At 35.8% G+C, this 19,641-nt stretch overlaps 1 protein-coding gene across 1 annotated transcript in view; it reads left to right on the forward strand.

The window, feature by feature from the left end:
- Nucleotides 1-19,641, forward strand: part of ACBD6 (acyl-CoA binding domain containing 6) — a 205,527-nt gene that overhangs the window by 90,859 nt on the left and 95,027 nt on the right. The window contains exon 6 of the mRNA XM_007989309.3: nt 14,722-14,811. Within this exon, the coding sequence (XP_007987500.2) occupies nt 14,722-14,811 (90 nt within the window). The remainder of the gene's footprint in view (nt 1-14,721; nt 14,812-19,641) is intronic.

A 19,641-nucleotide genomic window follows, 5' to 3' on the forward strand; every position in this document is an offset into this window, starting at 1 on the left:
ACAGGCATGTGTCATCACTCATGGCTAATTTTTTAATTTTTTGTGGAGATGGGGTCTTGCTGTGTCGTCCGGGTTGGTGTTGTCCTCCTGATCTCAAATGATCCTCCTGCCTCAGCTTCCCAAAGTGTTAGGATTATAGGCATGAGCCACTGTGCCTTGCCTATTACTTCTTAATTTATTTGTGTTGTGAATAATACCATTCACAAATTGAGTTTTAACTGACCCTGCATTATAGTTGTTAACAAAGGAGCAACATTTACTAATTCACTTCTAATCATTTTCTCATTCTTTGGTGATGCTGTGAAAGATGACTGAAATGGCCAAAGGTAGTAATTGTTAGGAAGAAAGCATTGAGTGATCATAGATAATCTGTAGAATAGATCATAATTAACTTACGTGTAATTCAGAGCTGCCTATGTAAAAGGTTAGCCCTTAATATTGTCTCACCTTTCGGCAACATCTTTCCTGTGATAATATTGTCAGTGGCATCTGGAATTGAAAATGTAAGACTATGATACTGCACAAAGGGACTAGTAATACTATGTGGTTTTCATTAAGTAAACAAAATAATACCAGGTCTTCTGATTCTAATTGGGTTTGAGGTTTTTGTCTGTTTGTTTTTTGCCTTTCAGAATCAAAATACAGGTATACCTCTGAAATATTGCAGATTCAGTTCCAGACTACTGCATTAAAGTGACTATTGCAGTAAAGCAAGTCACATGAAATTTTTGGTTTCCCAGTGCATATAAAAGTTGTGTTTACTGGGTGGACACGGTGACTCACGCCTGTAATCCCAGCACTTTGGGAGGCTGAGGCAGGTGGACCACGAGGTCAGGAGCTTGAGACCAGCCTGGCCAACATAGTGAACTCCATCTCTACTAAAAATACAAAAAAAATTAGCCAGGCATGGTGGCGGGTGCCTGTAATCCCAGCTACTTGGGAGGCTGCAGTAGGAGAAATGCTTGAACCTGGGAGGCAGAGGTTGCAGTGAGCCGAGATCGTACCATTGCACTCCAGGCTGGGTAACAGAGCAAGACTCCGTCTTAAAAAACAAACAAACAAAAAAGTTGTGTTTACACTCTACAGTCGTCTATTAAGTGTAGAGTAGCATTATATCTTTAAAAAAGTACATACTTTAATTTAAAATACTTTATTACTAAAAAAATTCTGACAATCATCTGGCTTGCCTTCAGCAAGTCATAATCTTCGTGGGGCAAAAGGTCTTGGCTCAGTGTTGATGGCTGCTGACTGATCACAGTGGTAGTCACTGAAAGTTGGGGTGGCTGTGGCAATGTCTTAACATAAGTCAGCAGTGAAGATAGCTACATTGATTGAGTCTTCCTTCGTAAAAGATTTCTCTGTACATGCAATGCTGTTTGATAGCATTTTACCCACAGTGAAACTTCTTTCAAAATGGTAGCCAATCCTTTCAAACCCTGCCACTGCTTTATCAACTGAGTTTATGTTGTATTTTAAAACTTTTGTTGTTATTTCAACAATGTTCACAACATCTTTACCGGAGTAGATTGTGTCTTAAGAAACCACTTTCTTTGCTTATCCATAAGAAGCAACTCCTCATCCATTCAAGTTTTATCATGAAATTGTAGCAATTCCATCACATCTTCAGGTTCCACTTCTAATTTAGTTCTCTTGCAGTTAGTTATATCTGCAAGTAACTTGTCCACTGAAGTCTTGAATCCTTATCAGTGTCATCCATGAAGGTTAGAATCAACTTCTTCCAGGCTCTTGTTAATGTTGACATTTCGACCTCCTCCCATTACGCATGTTCTTAATGGATCTGGAATGGTGAATCCTTTCCAGAAGATTTTCAGTTTGCCCGTATCCATCAGAGCAATCATTGTCCATGGCAGCGATAGCCTTATAGGATGTATTTCTTTAATAATAAAACTTGGAAGTCAAAATTATTCCTTGATCCATGGACTGCAGAATGAATGCTGTGTTAGCAAACAAGAAAACAACATTAATTTCCTTATACATTTCCATGAGAGCTCTTGGGTGACCAAGTGCCTTGTCAATGAGCAGTAACATTTTGAAAGGAATCTTTTTTTTTTTTTACCTGAGCAGTGGGTCTCAACTGTAGGCTTAAAATATTCAGTAAACCATGTTGTGAAGTAAACAGATATACTGTCATTCAGGCTTTGTTTTCCCATTTCAAAAGCACAGGCAGAATAGATTGAGAGTAATTTTTAAGGGCCCTAGGATTTTCAGAATGGTAAATGAGCATTGGTTTCAACTTAAAGGCAACAGCCACATTAGCCCCTAACAAGAGTGTTAGTCTGTCTTTTGAAGCTTTGAGGCCAGGTATTGACTTCTCTCCAGCCATGAAGGTCCTGGATGGTATCTTCTTTCAATAGTAGGAGTAGTCTATTTTCTCTACATTGAAGATGGTTGTTGAGTGTAGTCACGTTTATCAGTTACTTTAGCTAGGTCTTCTGGATGACTTGCTGCAGCTTCTACATCAGCACTTGGTGCGTCACCTTGTACTTTTATGTTATAGAGATGGCCTCTTTCCTTTAACCTCATGAACCAGCCTCTGCTAGCTTTAGACTTTTCTTCTGCAGCCCCCTTACCTTCATAGACTTGAAGAGAACTAGGACCTTGCCCTGGATCAGGCTTTGGCTTAAGGGAATGTTGTGGCTGGTTGATCTTCTATCCAGACCACTCACTTTTTCCATATCAGCAATAAGGCTTTTTTACTTTTGTATCATTTGTATGCTCACTGGAATAGCACTTTTAATTTCCTCAAGAATTTTTCTCTGGCATTCACAATTTGGCAGTTTGGCGCAAGAGGCCTAGCTTTTGACCTATGTTGATTTTCAGTATGCCTTCCTCACTAAGCTTAATCATTTCTGGCATTTGATTGAAGGTGAGAGATGGTGCAACCCTTTTCCTTTCACTTGACACTAGGTTTTACTTGAAACTTAGCGACTATTGTATTATTGGCTAATAATTTCAATATTTTTGTGTCTCAGTCAATAGGGAAGCCTGAAGAGCGGGGGAGAGACCAGGAACAGCCAGTCAGTGGAGCAGTCAGAACACACAAAATATCTATTGGTTAAATTTGCCATCTTTCTCAGTGTGGTTTGTAGCACTCCAAAACAATTACAATAGTAACATCAAAGATCACTGATCATTACCCTAACAGATATAATAATAATGAAAAACTTTGAAATGTTGCAAGAATTATCTCAGTGTGACACAGAGACATGAAGTGAGCACATCTTGTTGGAAAAATGGCAATAATAGTTGGCTTAACTCAGGGTTGCTACAAATCTTCAATTTACAAAAAACACAGTATTTGCAAAGTACAATGAAGCATAGTGCAATAAAATAAGGTATGCCTGTACAGCTTTCTTTTTTTAATAAATTCGGCATGATTGCTTCCCTTGATTTTTTTATTGTAGTTTTTTATCTTTGTGCTTGTGAGTTAAAATTTTTATAAAGTTAATACATTCATTCTTAAAAAAAATCAAATGTTACTATTAGTCTTATAAACAAAAAGATTATCTCTTACCTGCATCCTTCTTACATTTTATTCTAGCTCCCGTAAGGCAAAAACTTTTTTTTTTTTTTTTAGACAGATTCTCAGGCTGGAGTGCAGTGGCATGATCAGGACTCACTGTAGCCTCTGCCTCCTGGGCTCAAGTGATCCTCCCACCTCAGTCCCCGTGTAGCTGGGACCACAGGTGTGCACTACCACGCCTGGCTAATTTTTGTATTTTTAGTAGAGATGGGGTTTCACCATGTTGCCCAGGCTGGTCTCGAACTCCTCAGCTTTAGTAATCAGCCTGCCTCGGCCTCCCAAAATGCTAGGATTACAGATGTGAGCCACTGCACCTGGCCAGACTTCCAGTTCTTTTAATGTGTCTTTTGCACCTTACCTACATAACTCTAAATAATATACTTCTATTTCTTGATTTTTCAACTTTAGACGTTATTGATTTGTTTCTGTGTTACATTTAGATTTAACTGTTTTACTCATCTTCTCCCTCTCTCTCTGACCCTCCTAACATAATTATATCACAACTTTTAATTTTAGCTTTCTGATTGAATCTCTGTTGAATCAATATTAATATTATTATGACTATGTAAATACTCATTGCTAAGCTGTGGATTGTACTTATATCAGTCAGCTTTTGCTGCGGCACAAACGACCCCCATATTTCAGTTGCTTACAGCAACAAACATTTGTTTTTTGTTTATATCACTGTCTCATGAGGTGAGTGACACCATCTCATTTATATATTCTGATAATGCTCTTACTTGATTTATGTTTATCTGATATTTCAGAAGGGTTTTGGATCAGTTGAGACTGTCTGTATATTTTAGCTACTTTTATTATTAATAGTATGAGTGAAGGATGATGATAATATAACAGAAATAAATAAGTAAGCCACTTAACTTTTCAAAGTCACAGTTTTTTCACTGGAAGTATCTTGTGTGTACTATATGTTGCCTGTTAATATTTATCTTTCAAATGACACATAATACTTTATACAATGCGTGTGATAGTTTACAGAGTACTTTCACTTATTACTATATTATCTTTACAACAATTCTCTAAGGCAGATATTGTTCTTGTTTTACAGACAGGAACTGAAGTTCAGAGACCTACATTTACTTGCTCAAATCCATATAACTGCTAAGTAGAAACCAGGTCTGGGAGAGTATTCTTCCTACCACTAGATTTTAGAAGGATAAATAAAAGGAAGAAAAAGAAGGATAAGCAGTTGTCATTTGGCCTTCCTTGTGTTATGCTCTGGTTTGCAACAATTTCTTTTATAAAATATTACTAGAAGTCGAATCCATATGTGACCTCCACAAAGATCACTGAATGGACAGCTGTGATAGGGGTGGAATAAGTGCCTAGAACACAGATAGCTTACACTAAATAACACGTATTTTGTGTGTGTAAAGATAAGGAAAACTTGTGTATTTCATTACTTTGATGTAGTGCTGCTTTCCAGATCTTCCAGTTTGTTAACCATGCAGCTACCTTTACCCTCAGCCTGCCAGAACATTGTATTTCATGAACAGATGAAGTGCTTACACATTCATAGACTGAGACGCCAAGAATTCAGTTGGGTTCTCTCATTGCTCCAAGCAGATTTCTGACCTCTCAGCCATGACAACTCAGGCTGGGCTTTGAATACTGATGGCAAACCCTTTTATTATTAATCAGGGATTTGTATGAATTAATTTAAGAACATAAGGGAGGTGGGAGCTTAAAATCAAAATCAAACTTAACATCCCAAAATAAAATAAATGGTATTGCTTCATCACATTTAAAGCTCTAGCAAATAAAACAATTTGGTAAGCCTTGATGATGGAGTAAAAGTGTGTAGCCTCAAAATTAAACTTCTAGCTAAATACTTTTAACCCTTTCTGTTCTTTTGACATTTTCTTATTATAAGTTGGGTAACAATTATAGTTTTGAAAGGACATTCAGTTCTTTTTTGTGTTTATGTGATATTTGAACTTGAGATATTTCCCTACTGATTCCCTAAGATTCTCTGGGATAATATACATTTTTACTTAAAATCTTCATTCAGCAGGTTCAACCTAATTTTATGACTAAAAGTCACATTTATTGCACTTAAAATTTGCTGTGAGCACATAGAGAAATTTAATAATAATTTTAATAATAAAATGATAAGCTATATTTGTATTCCCACGCATTGAAGTAAATACATTATTCGCTGATAACTATGAATTTATAATTTATAAATTATTATTTGAATGCATACATTTGGATCTAAGTATTATATATGAACAAATATATAAGAAACGCCTTTTAAATAAAATGTATTTGTATTTCATAATGAAGTTATTTTATTGTACATAAGTATAATTCCTAGTGTACATATTTTATTCATTTAAGTTGTAATTACTACAAGTTAAGTATTCCTCATCTGAAAATCCAAAATCTGGAATGATCCAAAGTCTGAAACTTTTTAGCAACAGTGTGACACTCCAAGGAAATGTTCTTTGGAGCACTTTGGATTTCAGACTTTTGGATTAAGGAGGGGCAGTCAAGTATATAATGTAAATATTCCAAATTTTTTTTTAAATCTAAACTTTTAAACACTTCTGGTCACCAGCATTTGGGATAAGGGATACTCAACCTATGCGAATATAGTAAGGCATGTATTTCTAATTTGAGAAAATTACCTGGTATTTCCTACTAGTATAGTAATTAGGGGACATTGTCTGTATTTTGCATAATAGAAAAAAGTTTCATAGTTATGCTTAGATGTTTCAGGGTCCGAGTTTATAACACCATGGTGTCATATATACTTTTTTTAAAAAAAATTAAATTACAACTTTTAGTATATTTTCAATCATTTGAGAAATGCTTGAAAATTGAATTTGAAATACGAAGGGAAAAGTTAAAGAGAAGATCTTAAAGCCTATTTTTTTTTTAAATGGTGGTTCGATTTTTATCTTTGACCCACATTAGTACAGCTCTTCACACATACCAAATATTTTTGGTTCTTCCAGGAAAATGTCTTTTAAGGGGAAGGGACGATTTCAATAATTTCTAAAAGTATATTCGAAGTATGGGGAGAATATTTGCTATCAAGCATCAGGCTCAAATTATGTTTACATAATTCTTGTCATACACTTTTATTTCTCAGATTAGTGTACCGTACAATCAACACTAAATACATGCTTATTGATAGGATTTAAATAGTATTTTAAATCTTTGAAGTAATTTAAATGTTTTAGATCAAATGTAACAGTGTAATATTTTAGCAAAATAGATGACATTATTCTAGTACAAATGTTTATCATCAGTCCCCCCAAAAGCATTCATACATGTAGTTCATTGGTTTTCCATAGATTCTTATCTAATGCACTCTCAAATTCCACTTTCATTGGACTGCGTCTTTAGTTACATTCTTTCCTTTTCTGTCCTGTTGACAGTATAATTGTTGTCATTAGCCATTTTCCATAGTCTGTTGATTCTTTCAGATACTTTGAAGAAGGCTTACCTTTCTCTTGACTACTATTCCTTTCCTTTTCTACTTTGTTTTAAATCTGTGGCTCCTAATACAATTTGCATGCTTTTGGCTTGAGAAACTGCTGCAAACTCTGGTGAAACTGTGACATTACTAACGTAACAGAAAAGCAAAAGATTTAAGAGGCAGGGTCAGTATACTGAGACTAAATTTATGCAGTTATATGAGATTTGAGAAAGGAAGGAAGAAAAAATGCATCCTCTTAAATAACTTTGTATATCACAGTATATGTTATTTTGGTTATATAGTTGATTAAGATGTTAATTTGAAGGAACTTTGTTTATTCACACGAATGACTGAGAAATGCATTTCAAATTGTCTATTATGCTTATTTGCATTAATGTAGGCAGTGCCATTTAAAAATCAAGCCTATGGTCTTGCTTTGCATCAGAAACTTAGATTTAATACAAAATCAGAAAATAGTGAAAGTAGCTTAAATCCTATGAGCTTTGGCAACTTATTTTTGGTATGTTTTAATAGTGGTGAAATATACATAAAATGTATCATTTTAATCATTTTAAAATCTACAGTTCTGTGGCATTAAATATGCTCACATGAGGCCGGGTGCCATGGCTCGCGCTTGTCATCCTAGCACTTTGGGAGACCAAGGCAGGTGGATCACCTGAGGTCAGGAGTTCAAGACCAGCCTGGCCAACATAGTGAAACCCCGTCTCTACTAAAAATACAAAAATTAGCTGGGCATGGTGGCACATGCCTGTAGTCCCAGCTGCTTGGGAGGCTGGGGCAAGAGAATCACTTGAACCCAGGAGGTAGAGGTTGCAGTGAGCTGAGATCGTGACACTGGATTTCAGCTTGGGCAACACAGTGAGACTCACTCTCAAAAATATACATATGTATATTTTTTTTCACATGAGCCAAGTGTGGTGGCTCACACTTTTAGGCACAAGGAACTCTTGAGCGCAGGAGTTTTAAGACTAGGCTGAGCAACATACTGAGATCCAGTCTCGTAATAAAAAATAAATAAATAAAACAATATATTCACATGTGTAACCACCACCACCATGCAACTTTTTTATCTTCCCCAATTGAAACGCTATACCAAGCCAGGTGCCGTAGCTGATGCCTTAATCCCAGCACTTTGGGAGGCTGAGGCGGACGGATCACCTGAGGTCAGAAGTTAGAGACCAGCTTGGCCAACATGGTGAAACCCCATTTCTACTAAAAATACAAAAGTTAGTCAGGCGTGGTGCTGCACATTTGGATTCCCAGCTACTCCGGAGGCTGAGACAGGAGAATCTCTTGAACCCAGGAGGTGGAGGTTGCAGTGAGCCAAGATCACACCACTGCACTCCAGCCTGTGTGACAGATTGAGACTTCATCTCAAAAAAAAAAAAAAGAAACTCTGTACCCATTAAACACCCCCCATTCCTCCCTTCCCCTGGCCCTTGGCAACTACCATTCTATTTTCTATCTCTGAGTTTGGCTACTCCAGGTACTTCATTTAAATGGTGTCATAACAATATTTGTCCCTTTTGACTGGCGTATTTCGCTCAGTGTAATATCTTCAAGGTTCGTTCATTTTGTAGCATGTGTCAGTTTCCTTCCTTTGTAAGATGAATAATATTTCATTGTATGCGTATACCACATTTTGTTTATTCAGATATCCGTTGATGGACACTTGGTTTGCTTTTACCTTTTGACTCTTGTGAATTATGCTCTGAACATAGGTGTACACATTTTTGTTTGATTTTTTTTTCCCCAAGAGTATATTATGAAAAATTTTAAACATTAAAGAGAAGTTGAATTTTAAAATGAACATCTATATTTCTACCATCTGGATTCTACCATTAATATTTTACTATGCTTGCTTTACCAATATCTAGCCATTTGTCAAATCTTTTTTATTTTTTGATACATTTTAGAGTACACAGACAACAGTACACTTTCTTCTAAGTATTTTAACGTGCATATAATTAACTAGAATTCAGTATTTGGTTTTTCTTTTAAAATAATATTTATATACAATGAAATGCACAAGTCTTAAGGACACGTTTGATGAACTTTGACAAATGCATATGCTTGTATAACTGAAGCGCCTATCAAGATATAGAACGGTGCTGTCACCCCAGAAAGTTTCCTCATGCCCTTTGCCAGCCACTCTTTTCTTTTAATCCCAAAAAGGTAACCACCGTTTTGATATTATTCTACCATAGATTAGTTCTGCTTGTTCTCAAACTTTATATATATGGGATTATACATATGTACTCCTCTGTGTAGGGCATCTTTCATTCAGCGTAATGTTTTTGAGACTCATCCTATTGCTATAGTTCAGTACTTCCTTCTTTTATACTGCTCAGTATGTTCCATCATGTGAATATACCATTGTCTTATGATGGATACCTAAGCTGTTTTCATGGCAACTTCCTGTTATTATTGTTATTAATTACCTCCTTTATACAGGATGAAATAATACCTCCCTTTCATATTCCTTCACCCTTAAGTCACTGACATTATAGTTTAGTAAATTCTTGTGAAGGGATTTCTTTTTTTTTTTTTCTTCTTTTGAAACACGAGTGTCACTATGTTGCCCAGGCTGGAGTACAGTGGCTTGATCATGGCTCACTGCAGCCATGACTTCATGGGCTTAAGCGATTCTCCTGTTGAGCTCAGCCTCCTGAGTAGCTGGGACTACAGAAGTGTGCCACCATGCCCAGCTAATTTTTGTATTTTTTGTAGAGACGGGGTTTCACCATGTTACCCAGTCTGGTCTTGTACTTGCCTGCTTTGGCCTTCCAAAATGCTAGGACTAGGGCATGAGCCACCACACCAGCCAGATTTTTTAAAGTAGTATATTCGAAATCTTTCTCAATTTCCTGACAAATTAGCAACACCATTTTTCCCTACCCTAGATCTTTGCCAGTGAAAGAGATCCAGTAGTTACTGATTTTAAGTGTATATCATACATACTGGTGTATGGTTTTCTTTTTAATGCTGGTAAGTAAATTATCCCAGAAGGAGTCATTGGCTTCCATGCTAGGTATATCTTGAGATGTTAGACTATCTTTCAATCTTATTCCTAAGTTTTTGAAACAACATTGTCATTTCACTATGGACAGGGAAGTGAAAGAAGGAGGCATTGTATAATTTCTGGTGGTTGCAGGTAGCGGAGTTCTCACTATGGCCAGCTGCTACAGTAGTAGCAGCAAAAGGTAGAAGATAGTACAGAGAGATGGGGACGTTACAGGTTGTTGGTAGGTGAAGTCAATCTCTACTACAATTATAAATTGATACCCAATTTTTTTGCAGAGAGAAATTCACGTCCACATGTTTGCAGTATTTCATTTGCTAATTAGACAGTACCATACCATATACCATATGTGTTTGACAGAATGACAGAAGGACAACTCTTACAAATTTAAATATACCAACTTTGCCATGTTTTTATCTATTGTATATATGGTATACATACTTTGAATTTGATCTCAAAATACCATAAGAACATCAAGACTCATTTTATAATAGAATCTGCTTCCTTCCCTCCTCTCCCCTCACCCACACCCCCCCTTTTTTTTTTTTTTAATTTGACAGAATTTTGCTCTGTTGTCCAGGCTGGAGTACAGTGGCATGATCTCATCTCACTGCAACCTCCACCTTCCTGATTCAGGCAATTCTCCTGCCTCAGCCTCCCAAGTAACTGGGATTACAGGCACACGCACCACCACACCCCGCTAATTTTTTGTATTTCTAGTAGAGACAGGATTTTGCCATGTTGGCCAGGCTTGTCACAAACTCCTGACCTCGGGTAATCTGCCCTCCTCGGCCTCCCAAAGTGCTGGGATTACAGACGTGAGTGACCGTGCCTGGCCAGAATCTCCTCTTTTTTAAAATTTTGTGATATTGAGGAGAAAAGTCTAATTTAAAAAAAAAATTCTACTTAGTTTAAGGATGAGTTACTAAGGAAATCAGAGAAGCATTTCATATATTAAGATGTGCTCTCTGTATTTTCCAGAAGGTATGAAGGTAATACCACTTAATAGGTTAGCTGCTACCCTGCACTTTCAAAGCACTTTAGAGTCATTCATCTGTCTGAGGTAGGACAGTGTTAGCACCCTTGGTTAATAGATGAGAATTCTTTTTCTCCCTGCATTTTACTGTATTTGAGTTCCAGAATTTATTCAGAGCTCTCCAGTGTTTGTGGTCTTCTGGTGGCCTAACAAAGGTTCCTTTTAATAATGGCTCTCCCTCACCAGTCTCCTGAATGCTTCTGGGATATTTTTCCAGAAGAGTTTTTAAAATTAGAAACAAAGAATTTTCACTTATTGTGGTAGCAATAAAAATAAATTTAACTTGAAAATTTATAAGAGATTATATCACTCATGGAAAAAGAGAAAACAATTATATAGACAAATAGGTAAACTATTTCATAAATTTAGATAAAGTCTTAGAAGATATACCTTTAATGCACAACTAATTCATGGTTTTCCTTCTGGAGGACAGATTATGGAATTCTTTACCTAAAATAATTTAATAATTGTATTGAACTAGGTGCGTTTGTGGTTAACAAAGGAAAGAAACCACAGGTGTTTATTTCCTGATTTTATCATGGTTAATTATAAGGATAGCATCTCTGCAAATTACTGGTTATGTTAGTGAGTGAATAATAAATTAGAGTATGTTTATAGGAATTTTATAATTTGAAGAAGTAAAAGGTATCACAGACACCTCATTGTGCTGGTTTTTGTTCATTTAAATATAGAGCATCTTGAAGGTTAAAATTCCAAAGCCTGATTTGTTTTGTCTGTGTTTGTTTACAAGTATGTTTAATCCTACTCTTGTTTTTGAGCTTTGTAATACTGCATGGAATATTAATCATTATGTGATCTTAATCTAGATATCTTCAGTGCTTCCACAGAAAGTCATTGTCAGAGAATTCATTCTAATTCAAGGTTAATTAGTGTACCATTAAAATAATGTGTTACAAGAATTAATTGCATTGCAGGTCAGAAAACGTGTTAAAAAGTATGGTGTAAATGTCTGAGAGCACATCATCCTTTTTAAAACATTGCTATACATGTGCCCCGCTTCTGGAAAATATATCCAAAGTGAAAATCACTACGGAGGTCCAGTCATAGGTGTTTCCCCTAAAGTAAATTTTTGGCACCACATGGAAAATTTAAAATATGGGAAATTTAAAATATAACACCCATTAACAGTAAAATGTGTTACTTGTCAGCTTTACCATTGAAACAGCTAAGGATTTATATTTTAGCTTTAGTTGATATAACCCTATTGGGTCAAACCTAAGGAAAATTCAGGAACGTGGCTGAGAGATATAAATTATCTATACATCTTATGGTAAAAGTACAAGACATATTATGTTGTCCTACTTAACTATTATGTAGTTTTTGTAAGTACCCTATGTAAATATATCACACATAGTCTTAACTATGTAGTAACTCTTGTCTATAGTTTAAGCTAATAGCCATAAAATGCCCACTTACAATTAGAACTAAAAATGATAGACTTTGAAATTTTGTCTGATTCTTTTGATGTATTAATAAATGCTGTGAAACAATAACGTGGACCTGTAGAATATTTTATTCATTAGTATTTGTTCAGAGTCTCATTAAAATATCTAATTGTTCATATGGAGGATTTCTGAATTAAGGCCCTAGTAACAGCAGATCACATTAGAGCTACAAAAATTTTAACATAGGAAACTGCTCTAGTACTCAACAATACATTTTCACCTGGACTTTTAGAATTGTCTCCACTAAAAAATAACTCCTGGCTGGGCGTGGTGGCTCATGCCTATAATCTCAACACTTTGGGAGGCCGAGGTGGGCGGATCACAAGGTCTGGAGTTCGAGACCAGCCTGGCCAACATGGTGAAACCCCATCTCTACTAAAAAAAAAAAAATACAAAAATTAGCTGGGTATGGTGGCGGATGCCTGTAATCCCATCTATTTGGGAGGCTGAGGCAGGTGAATTGCTTGAAACTGGAAGGCGGAGGTTGCAGTAAGTGGAGATCCGGCTACGGCACTCCAGCCTGGGCAAAAGAGTGAAACTCCATCTCAAAAATAAAATAAATAAAATAAAATAAAATAACATCGAATAAAATAAAAATAACTCCTACTGGGCTCTGAACAAGGCAAAATAAAATAGTTTTGATACTGTAAATTGTGAATGATTTGCCCACATTTTTTCTCTGCTTTCCTCCCTCTTAGGATTTTGCATAAGCCTGTTAGAAAACAGGTATTCACAGGTAAATAAAAGTAAATCAAGCAAATGAAAGCAAAAGAAGACAATTTGTAGGGAAGAAGTTTTCCTACTTTGTTGTTTGTTTAAAGAATAGATCCTAGTTTAATTAGTTGAACTAATAGGTGTGTGAAGAGAGTCTGGATGATAAGAAGAATGAAGGCAGTTTTAGAAAAGCTGTTTCTTGAAAGGTGCTTTTTACTTTAAATCAATCCTCGCCCCAGCTTATATCTATTTAAGTCTTTTCTGAAGTGACATAAAGTAGGGATTTCAACTTAATGTGGAAAAACATTCCATTCTTTATAAATGACAACATCATCACCATCCTCAGAAAGTAGTAAGCCATGCATCACTCATTTATTCAGAAAAGCCTTTAGCTTTTGGGGTTTTGTTTATTCTTTTGAACCAAGTAGGCTTTTTTCCATTAACTGAAACAAGATTTAGCAGTAGAGAATCGAAATAACACATGTAATAGTAACTGTGAGTCTTTGGTAGACAAATGTTAAAATTAATATTTCATATTTAGTATTTGTCTCCTAATAGTTAATCATCCATTCTCTTTTACAAGTGGCTTTCACAGTCAGCTGTTTGATGATAGACACTAATAGATTGTACTAGTGTTTTTGAGGTATTTCAGAGTGTAAACTTGCAATAGTAAGAAGAAATGCTTATTTTCAAACTGGTTTAATCTTTTTAAGGAATAAACTTGAGGAAATTTAGATATAGTACATTTGGATTATGATTTCTACCTAGGTTTAAGTTCTTGCTTTTTTATTCTTATGAATTCATTGGACATAATATTTTAGAAAACTGGAATTTATAAAGTACAGTTTACAAAGCATTTTCTTATAGTTCATTTAACAGGTATTATTGATATTATTGTTGTTATTACTATCATCACCACTCTGTAAGTGAACTGGTTGAGCTGAAAGCAGGCATTGGGCTAGTACAGACCCAGAAGTAGATATTGGGGCTTCCCATTGATTGTTTTCATCGTTGTTGTTGTTTTTGAGATGGAGTTTTGCTTTGTCACCCAGGCTGGAGTGCAGTGGTACGATCTCAGCCCACTGCAACCTCCGCCTCCCGAGTTCAAGCAATTCTCCTGCCTCAGTGTCCCAGGTAGCTAGGATTACAAGCGCCCATCACCATGCCCGGCTAATTTTTGTATTTTTAGCAGAGACAGGATTTCACCATATTGGCCAGGCTGGTCTTGAACTCTTGACCTCAAGTGATCCACCCGCCTCGGCCTTTCAAAGTGCTGGGATTACAGGCAGGAGCCACCGTGCCCTGCCCCATTGATTGTTTATTGCTTTTCCTGTGGTGCATTTTTATATCAGTCATTCTTAGAATAATTAACCCATACTTTTACATATTTCCTTGTCTTTCCTAAAACATTATATCTTTTACATGGGCCCACCACTGAGATAACAAATTCATTTATCTTATTCTGTGTTTTAGGGTAGGGCTCTACTTCACTGGGCCTGTGATCGAGGACATAAGGAACTAGTCACAGTCTTGCTGCAACATAGAGCTGACATTAACTGTCAGGTAAGAGTGACAAAATAAAGAAGAACTTTTATTTTTTAAATTGAAGTATAATTCACATAACATAAAATTTACCAGATAAACTCTTTTGAAATGTGCAATTCAGTGGCGTTTAGTACATTTCACAATGTTGTGTAATCATTGCTATTATATAGTTCCGTAATACTGTTGTCACTGCAGAAGAAAACCCTGTTCCCACTAAGCAGTCACTTTTTAAAATTTTTTTATTTCTCCCTTTGCCCCAGACCTTGGCAACCACTAATCTGCTTTCTGTTTCTATAGATTTGCCTATTCTGGATATTTTATATAAATGGAATCATAACAATTATGGTTGTGTTTGACTTCTTTTACTTAGCATAATGTTTTAAAGGTGTATCTATATTGTTATATGGTGACATGTAGCAATACCTCATTCCTTTTTACAGCTGTATTTTTTGAATATCCCACGTATTTATCCATTAATCAATTGATGGATTGATGGGCAGTTTGGGTTGTTTCTGTCTTTGGCAGTTGTGAATAATGCTACTGTGAACATTTGTGTACTTGTGTTTTTGTTTGAATACCTGTTGTCAGTTCTTTTGGTTGTAGACATAGGAGTGGAATTACTGGGTTATAAAGTAATTTGATGTTAACTTTTTGAGCAACTGACAAACTGTTTTTCATAGGAGCTACACCATTTTTCATGCCCAGCAGCTATGTATGATGCTTCCAGTTTCACCACATCCTCACCAATACTTGTTATGTTTGCTTTTTAAAAAATAACTATCTTAGCGGGTATGAAATGATGTCTCATCATGGTATAATTTTGATTTGCATTTCCCTAATGACTAATGGTATGGAGTATCTTTTCACATGCTTGTTGACTATTTGCATATATTTTTTGGAGAAATGTCTAAGTCTTTGCCCACTTTAAAGTGATTCGTTTGTCTTTTTGTTGTTGAGTTGTAGGAGTTTTTTTATATATTCTGGATACTAGACCCTTATCAGATACATGATTTGCAAGTATCTTCTCCCTTTTTGTGGGTTTTCTCTTTATTTTCTTGATAGTGCCTTTCGATGCACAGGTTGTAAATTTTGATGAAATTAATTTATTATTTGTTTTCTCTTTTTTCCTTTTGTTTATGGTGTCATACTTTAGAAACCATTGCCAAATCCAAGGTCATAGAACCTAAGATTTTGGTTTTCTTTCTCCTTTTTATTGTGGTAAAATACTCATAAAATTTACCATTTTAACCATTTTAAGTGGATAGTTATGTGGCACTAAATATGTTTATATTGTGTGCGCCCATCACCACCACCCATCTCCAGAACTTTTTCATCCCCCGCAACTGAAACTCTAACCTTTAAACACTAATTTCCCATTCCTCCCTTTCCTCAGCCCCTGGCAACTACCATTCTACTTTCTATTTCTGTGAATTTGACTGCTCTAGGTACCTCATATAAGTGGAATCATACAAAATTTGTCCCTTTTTGACTGGCTTATTTCACTCAGCATAACATGATCAAGGTTCATCCATGTGGTTGCATGTGTCAAAATTTCCTTCCCTTTTAAAGCCGAATGTTATTTGTATGTATTTACAATACTTTGTTTATTCCCATATCTTTGGGCACTTGGTTTGCTTTTACCTTTTGGCGATTATGAATAACGATACTGTGAACATGGATGTACAAATGTCTGTTCAAGTCCCTACTTTCACTTCTTTTGAGTATATACCCTAGAAATAGAATTGCTGGATCGTATGATAATTCTACGTTTAATTTTTTGAGGAATTGCCATAATATTTCCCACAGTAGCTGCACCATTTCACATTTCCACCAGTAATACATAGTAATACATTTGAATTTCTCCACATCCTTACCCACACTTGTTATTTTCTGTGTTTTTGACAGTAGACATCCTAATGACTGATTTGGGTGCCTTTTATTTCATTTCCTTGCCTAATTACTCCAGCTGGGCCTTCCAGTACTAGGTTCAGTAGAAGTGGTAACATAGGCATCTTTGTCTTTTTACGCTTAGGTTCTGGAAAAAGCTAAAAATAAAAATAAAAAAAAAATCACACAACACTTGTTACCATAAATCATGGTAATATCATCATTAAATTTGACTACCTAGTCTTCTGGTCTTTATCTTCAGAATACCTCCTATTTCACAGAAAAAGTAGAATAAATGTTTATGACCAACCCAGATCTCACCAGTAGCTCCAGACACACATATCTCTTCTTTGATGTCCCTCAGACACTTCAAACGCACAATATCAACACTAAACACCAACATCCCTCAATAGCCCACCCTTCCCTGCCCGCCACTCACCGTAATTGGCACCATCATCCAACAAGGGTGTCATAATTTAGTTAACTAGTACCATATAAATGGACTGTAACAATTTATACTTCGACCAGCAATGTATGAGAGAATTCCTGTTTCTCCAGCCCTGCCAAATACTTCATCAGAACACTTTTTGTTCTCTGCCTGTTTGATGACTGGTATATCCTATTTTTAATATAGCTTTTCCTCAGTTTCCCATTGTGTTGATGGTATTTTTCTCCTTACAGGAACTTTTTATATAGTAAGGAAAATCACTTTCTTTGTGTTATAATTGTTAAAATTTTCCCCCACATTTTCTTCTAGTATTTTTATTATTTCATGGTTTTTATCAACTCATCTAGAATTGATATACGTATCCTATGTATGTAATAGGAATTTTACTTATGTCCAAATGGTGCCAACTTTATTTTTGTCCAAATGAATAGCAAGTTCCAGTAATGTTTATTGAATCATTGGTATCTTTTCTATAGCAATTTGAACTGTCTTATCATAGTCTCAATTCTTTTATGTATTTCAGTCTGTCTTGGGGGCTTGTTCTTCCATTCCATTGCTCTGGTTTTCTGTTCATGTATTCGTGCTACACTGTTTTAAGTATTATAGCTTCAAAATATATTTTTAAATCTGGTTGGGCAAATTCCTTCACTACTCATTCAAAATACTTTCTACTATTTTTGCTTATTTATTTTTCTGTGTAAATTTCAAAATCATTTTTTCAATGCCCAACTTTCCCTACCACTATTACCACTAAGTTAAAACAACAAACAAGAACTGGCCAGATGCGATGGCTCATGCCTGTAATCCTAGCACTTTAGGGGGCTGAGTCAGGAGGATCACTTGAGACCAGGAGTTTGAGACTAGCCTGGGCAACATAGTGAGACCCCATCTCCACAAAATTTTTTTTAAAAAATTAGATGTAGTGGTGGGTGCCTGTAGTCCTAACTACTCTGGAGGCTGAGGTGGGAGGATCACTTGAGCCCAGGAGTTTGAGGCTACAGTGAACTATGATTGCGCCACTGCATTCCATCCTGGGTGACAGAGCACAAGACCCTGTCTCTAAAAAACAACAAAACAATTTTTTTAACCAAACACATTGCTTGGAGATATTGTATATGGAAATTTCCCCAAGTTAGGCATTGCCTTAGGTTTTTGCCTTGTGGATTTCTTATGTTCTGTTTGTTTGGGTAGTGTGAGACAGACAATCCAAAAGCTATAGGTGGCTTTATAGAACATTCTTTACTAAACACCAAGCTTTAATGCAAAGTAAAAGTTCGATGTAGGTTTTTAGGACGGATCTGTTAGTATTATATGCCTGGCACAGTGTTTTCCTTTGTATTCACATGACCATTGTGTATAGCCACCAGCTTTGATTCTCTTTTGACAGTCATAATCTATACAATCTAACTTTAGTTAATGGGATGCTTTTGGCTTTTCCAGTTTGAGTTGCTAACATGCTTCAAAGTCAGAGGGCTTCTGGAGGTTAGCTCTCAGAATAGCTCTTTCCCTTGTAATACCTTCTTTGGTTTCGTTATTGAAAACTCTTTTCAAATATAGACAATATAAACATAATAAATGGAAGGAAAGGTTCATCTCCCTCATGACTCAATATTTCTTAAACAACATTATTATTGACTGGCCTATTGGTTGCCAAAAAGGAAAATCAATTTTATTAGAAGTATTTGCTTGGCCACAGATCTTAGTACTAACTCAGCACAGACAGTCTGATGTTATCAACTATCTGAAGACTAATTTTTACCATTAGTCTGAAACGAAGCAGTAATTAGAGATATGTCAAAGTCTACTCTGTGTTTTCCTGTCATTTTTTACCCTTCAGTCTGTCTCATGCATTTTTTTTTTTTGTACTGCGGCTTCCATTTTGTGTGACTGTGATGGAATTGAAACTTGAAATTTTATTTCTAAGGAAGATGCTGTATAGATTTCGTTTGTTATCTGACAGTATTATGGATACAGTTTTGTCTCTTCCACTGCTTGGTACTGATTTTTAGTTCCACTCTGAAAGTTAGGTTCATACCACATTTGGGATTAGGATATGGCTTACATGCACGTGCGTGTGCGCATGCACACACACACACACACACCCTTCTCTGACTTCTTGAGTAACTTTGATTTTTCAAGCCCTGAAGAAGGATTAAAACTACCCCCCAAAGCACATTAAAAGGTATTTGAATGCTGAACATTTATTGGTAGAAAGAGTAGGAGCATCTGTGGTGTATGTGTCAGTACTGTGTACTGGTGTTATGCAGTTTAAAAGAAAAACATTTTGTTTAAGTGGTACAGAAATGTATAAAGGTTTTATATATTTTATATATTATATAAGCTTACAGTTTATAGAGGACCCTGTGCCCTCTCAGTGAATACCTTGTGCCTATCTGTGTCTTATAAAAGATTTCAAAAACATGAGAAAAGTATAAAGCAATAAATAAAACCATCTGTGATCCCATTATATAATGCATATCTGTGTGCAGTGGGGTGGGTAGGATATAACAAGT

Source organism: Chlorocebus sabaeus, chromosome 25, assembly GCF_047675955.1.
Source record: "Chlorocebus sabaeus isolate Y175 chromosome 25, mChlSab1.0.hap1, whole genome shotgun sequence".
Lineage (NCBI taxonomy): Eukaryota > Metazoa > Chordata > Mammalia > Primates > Cercopithecidae > Chlorocebus > Chlorocebus sabaeus.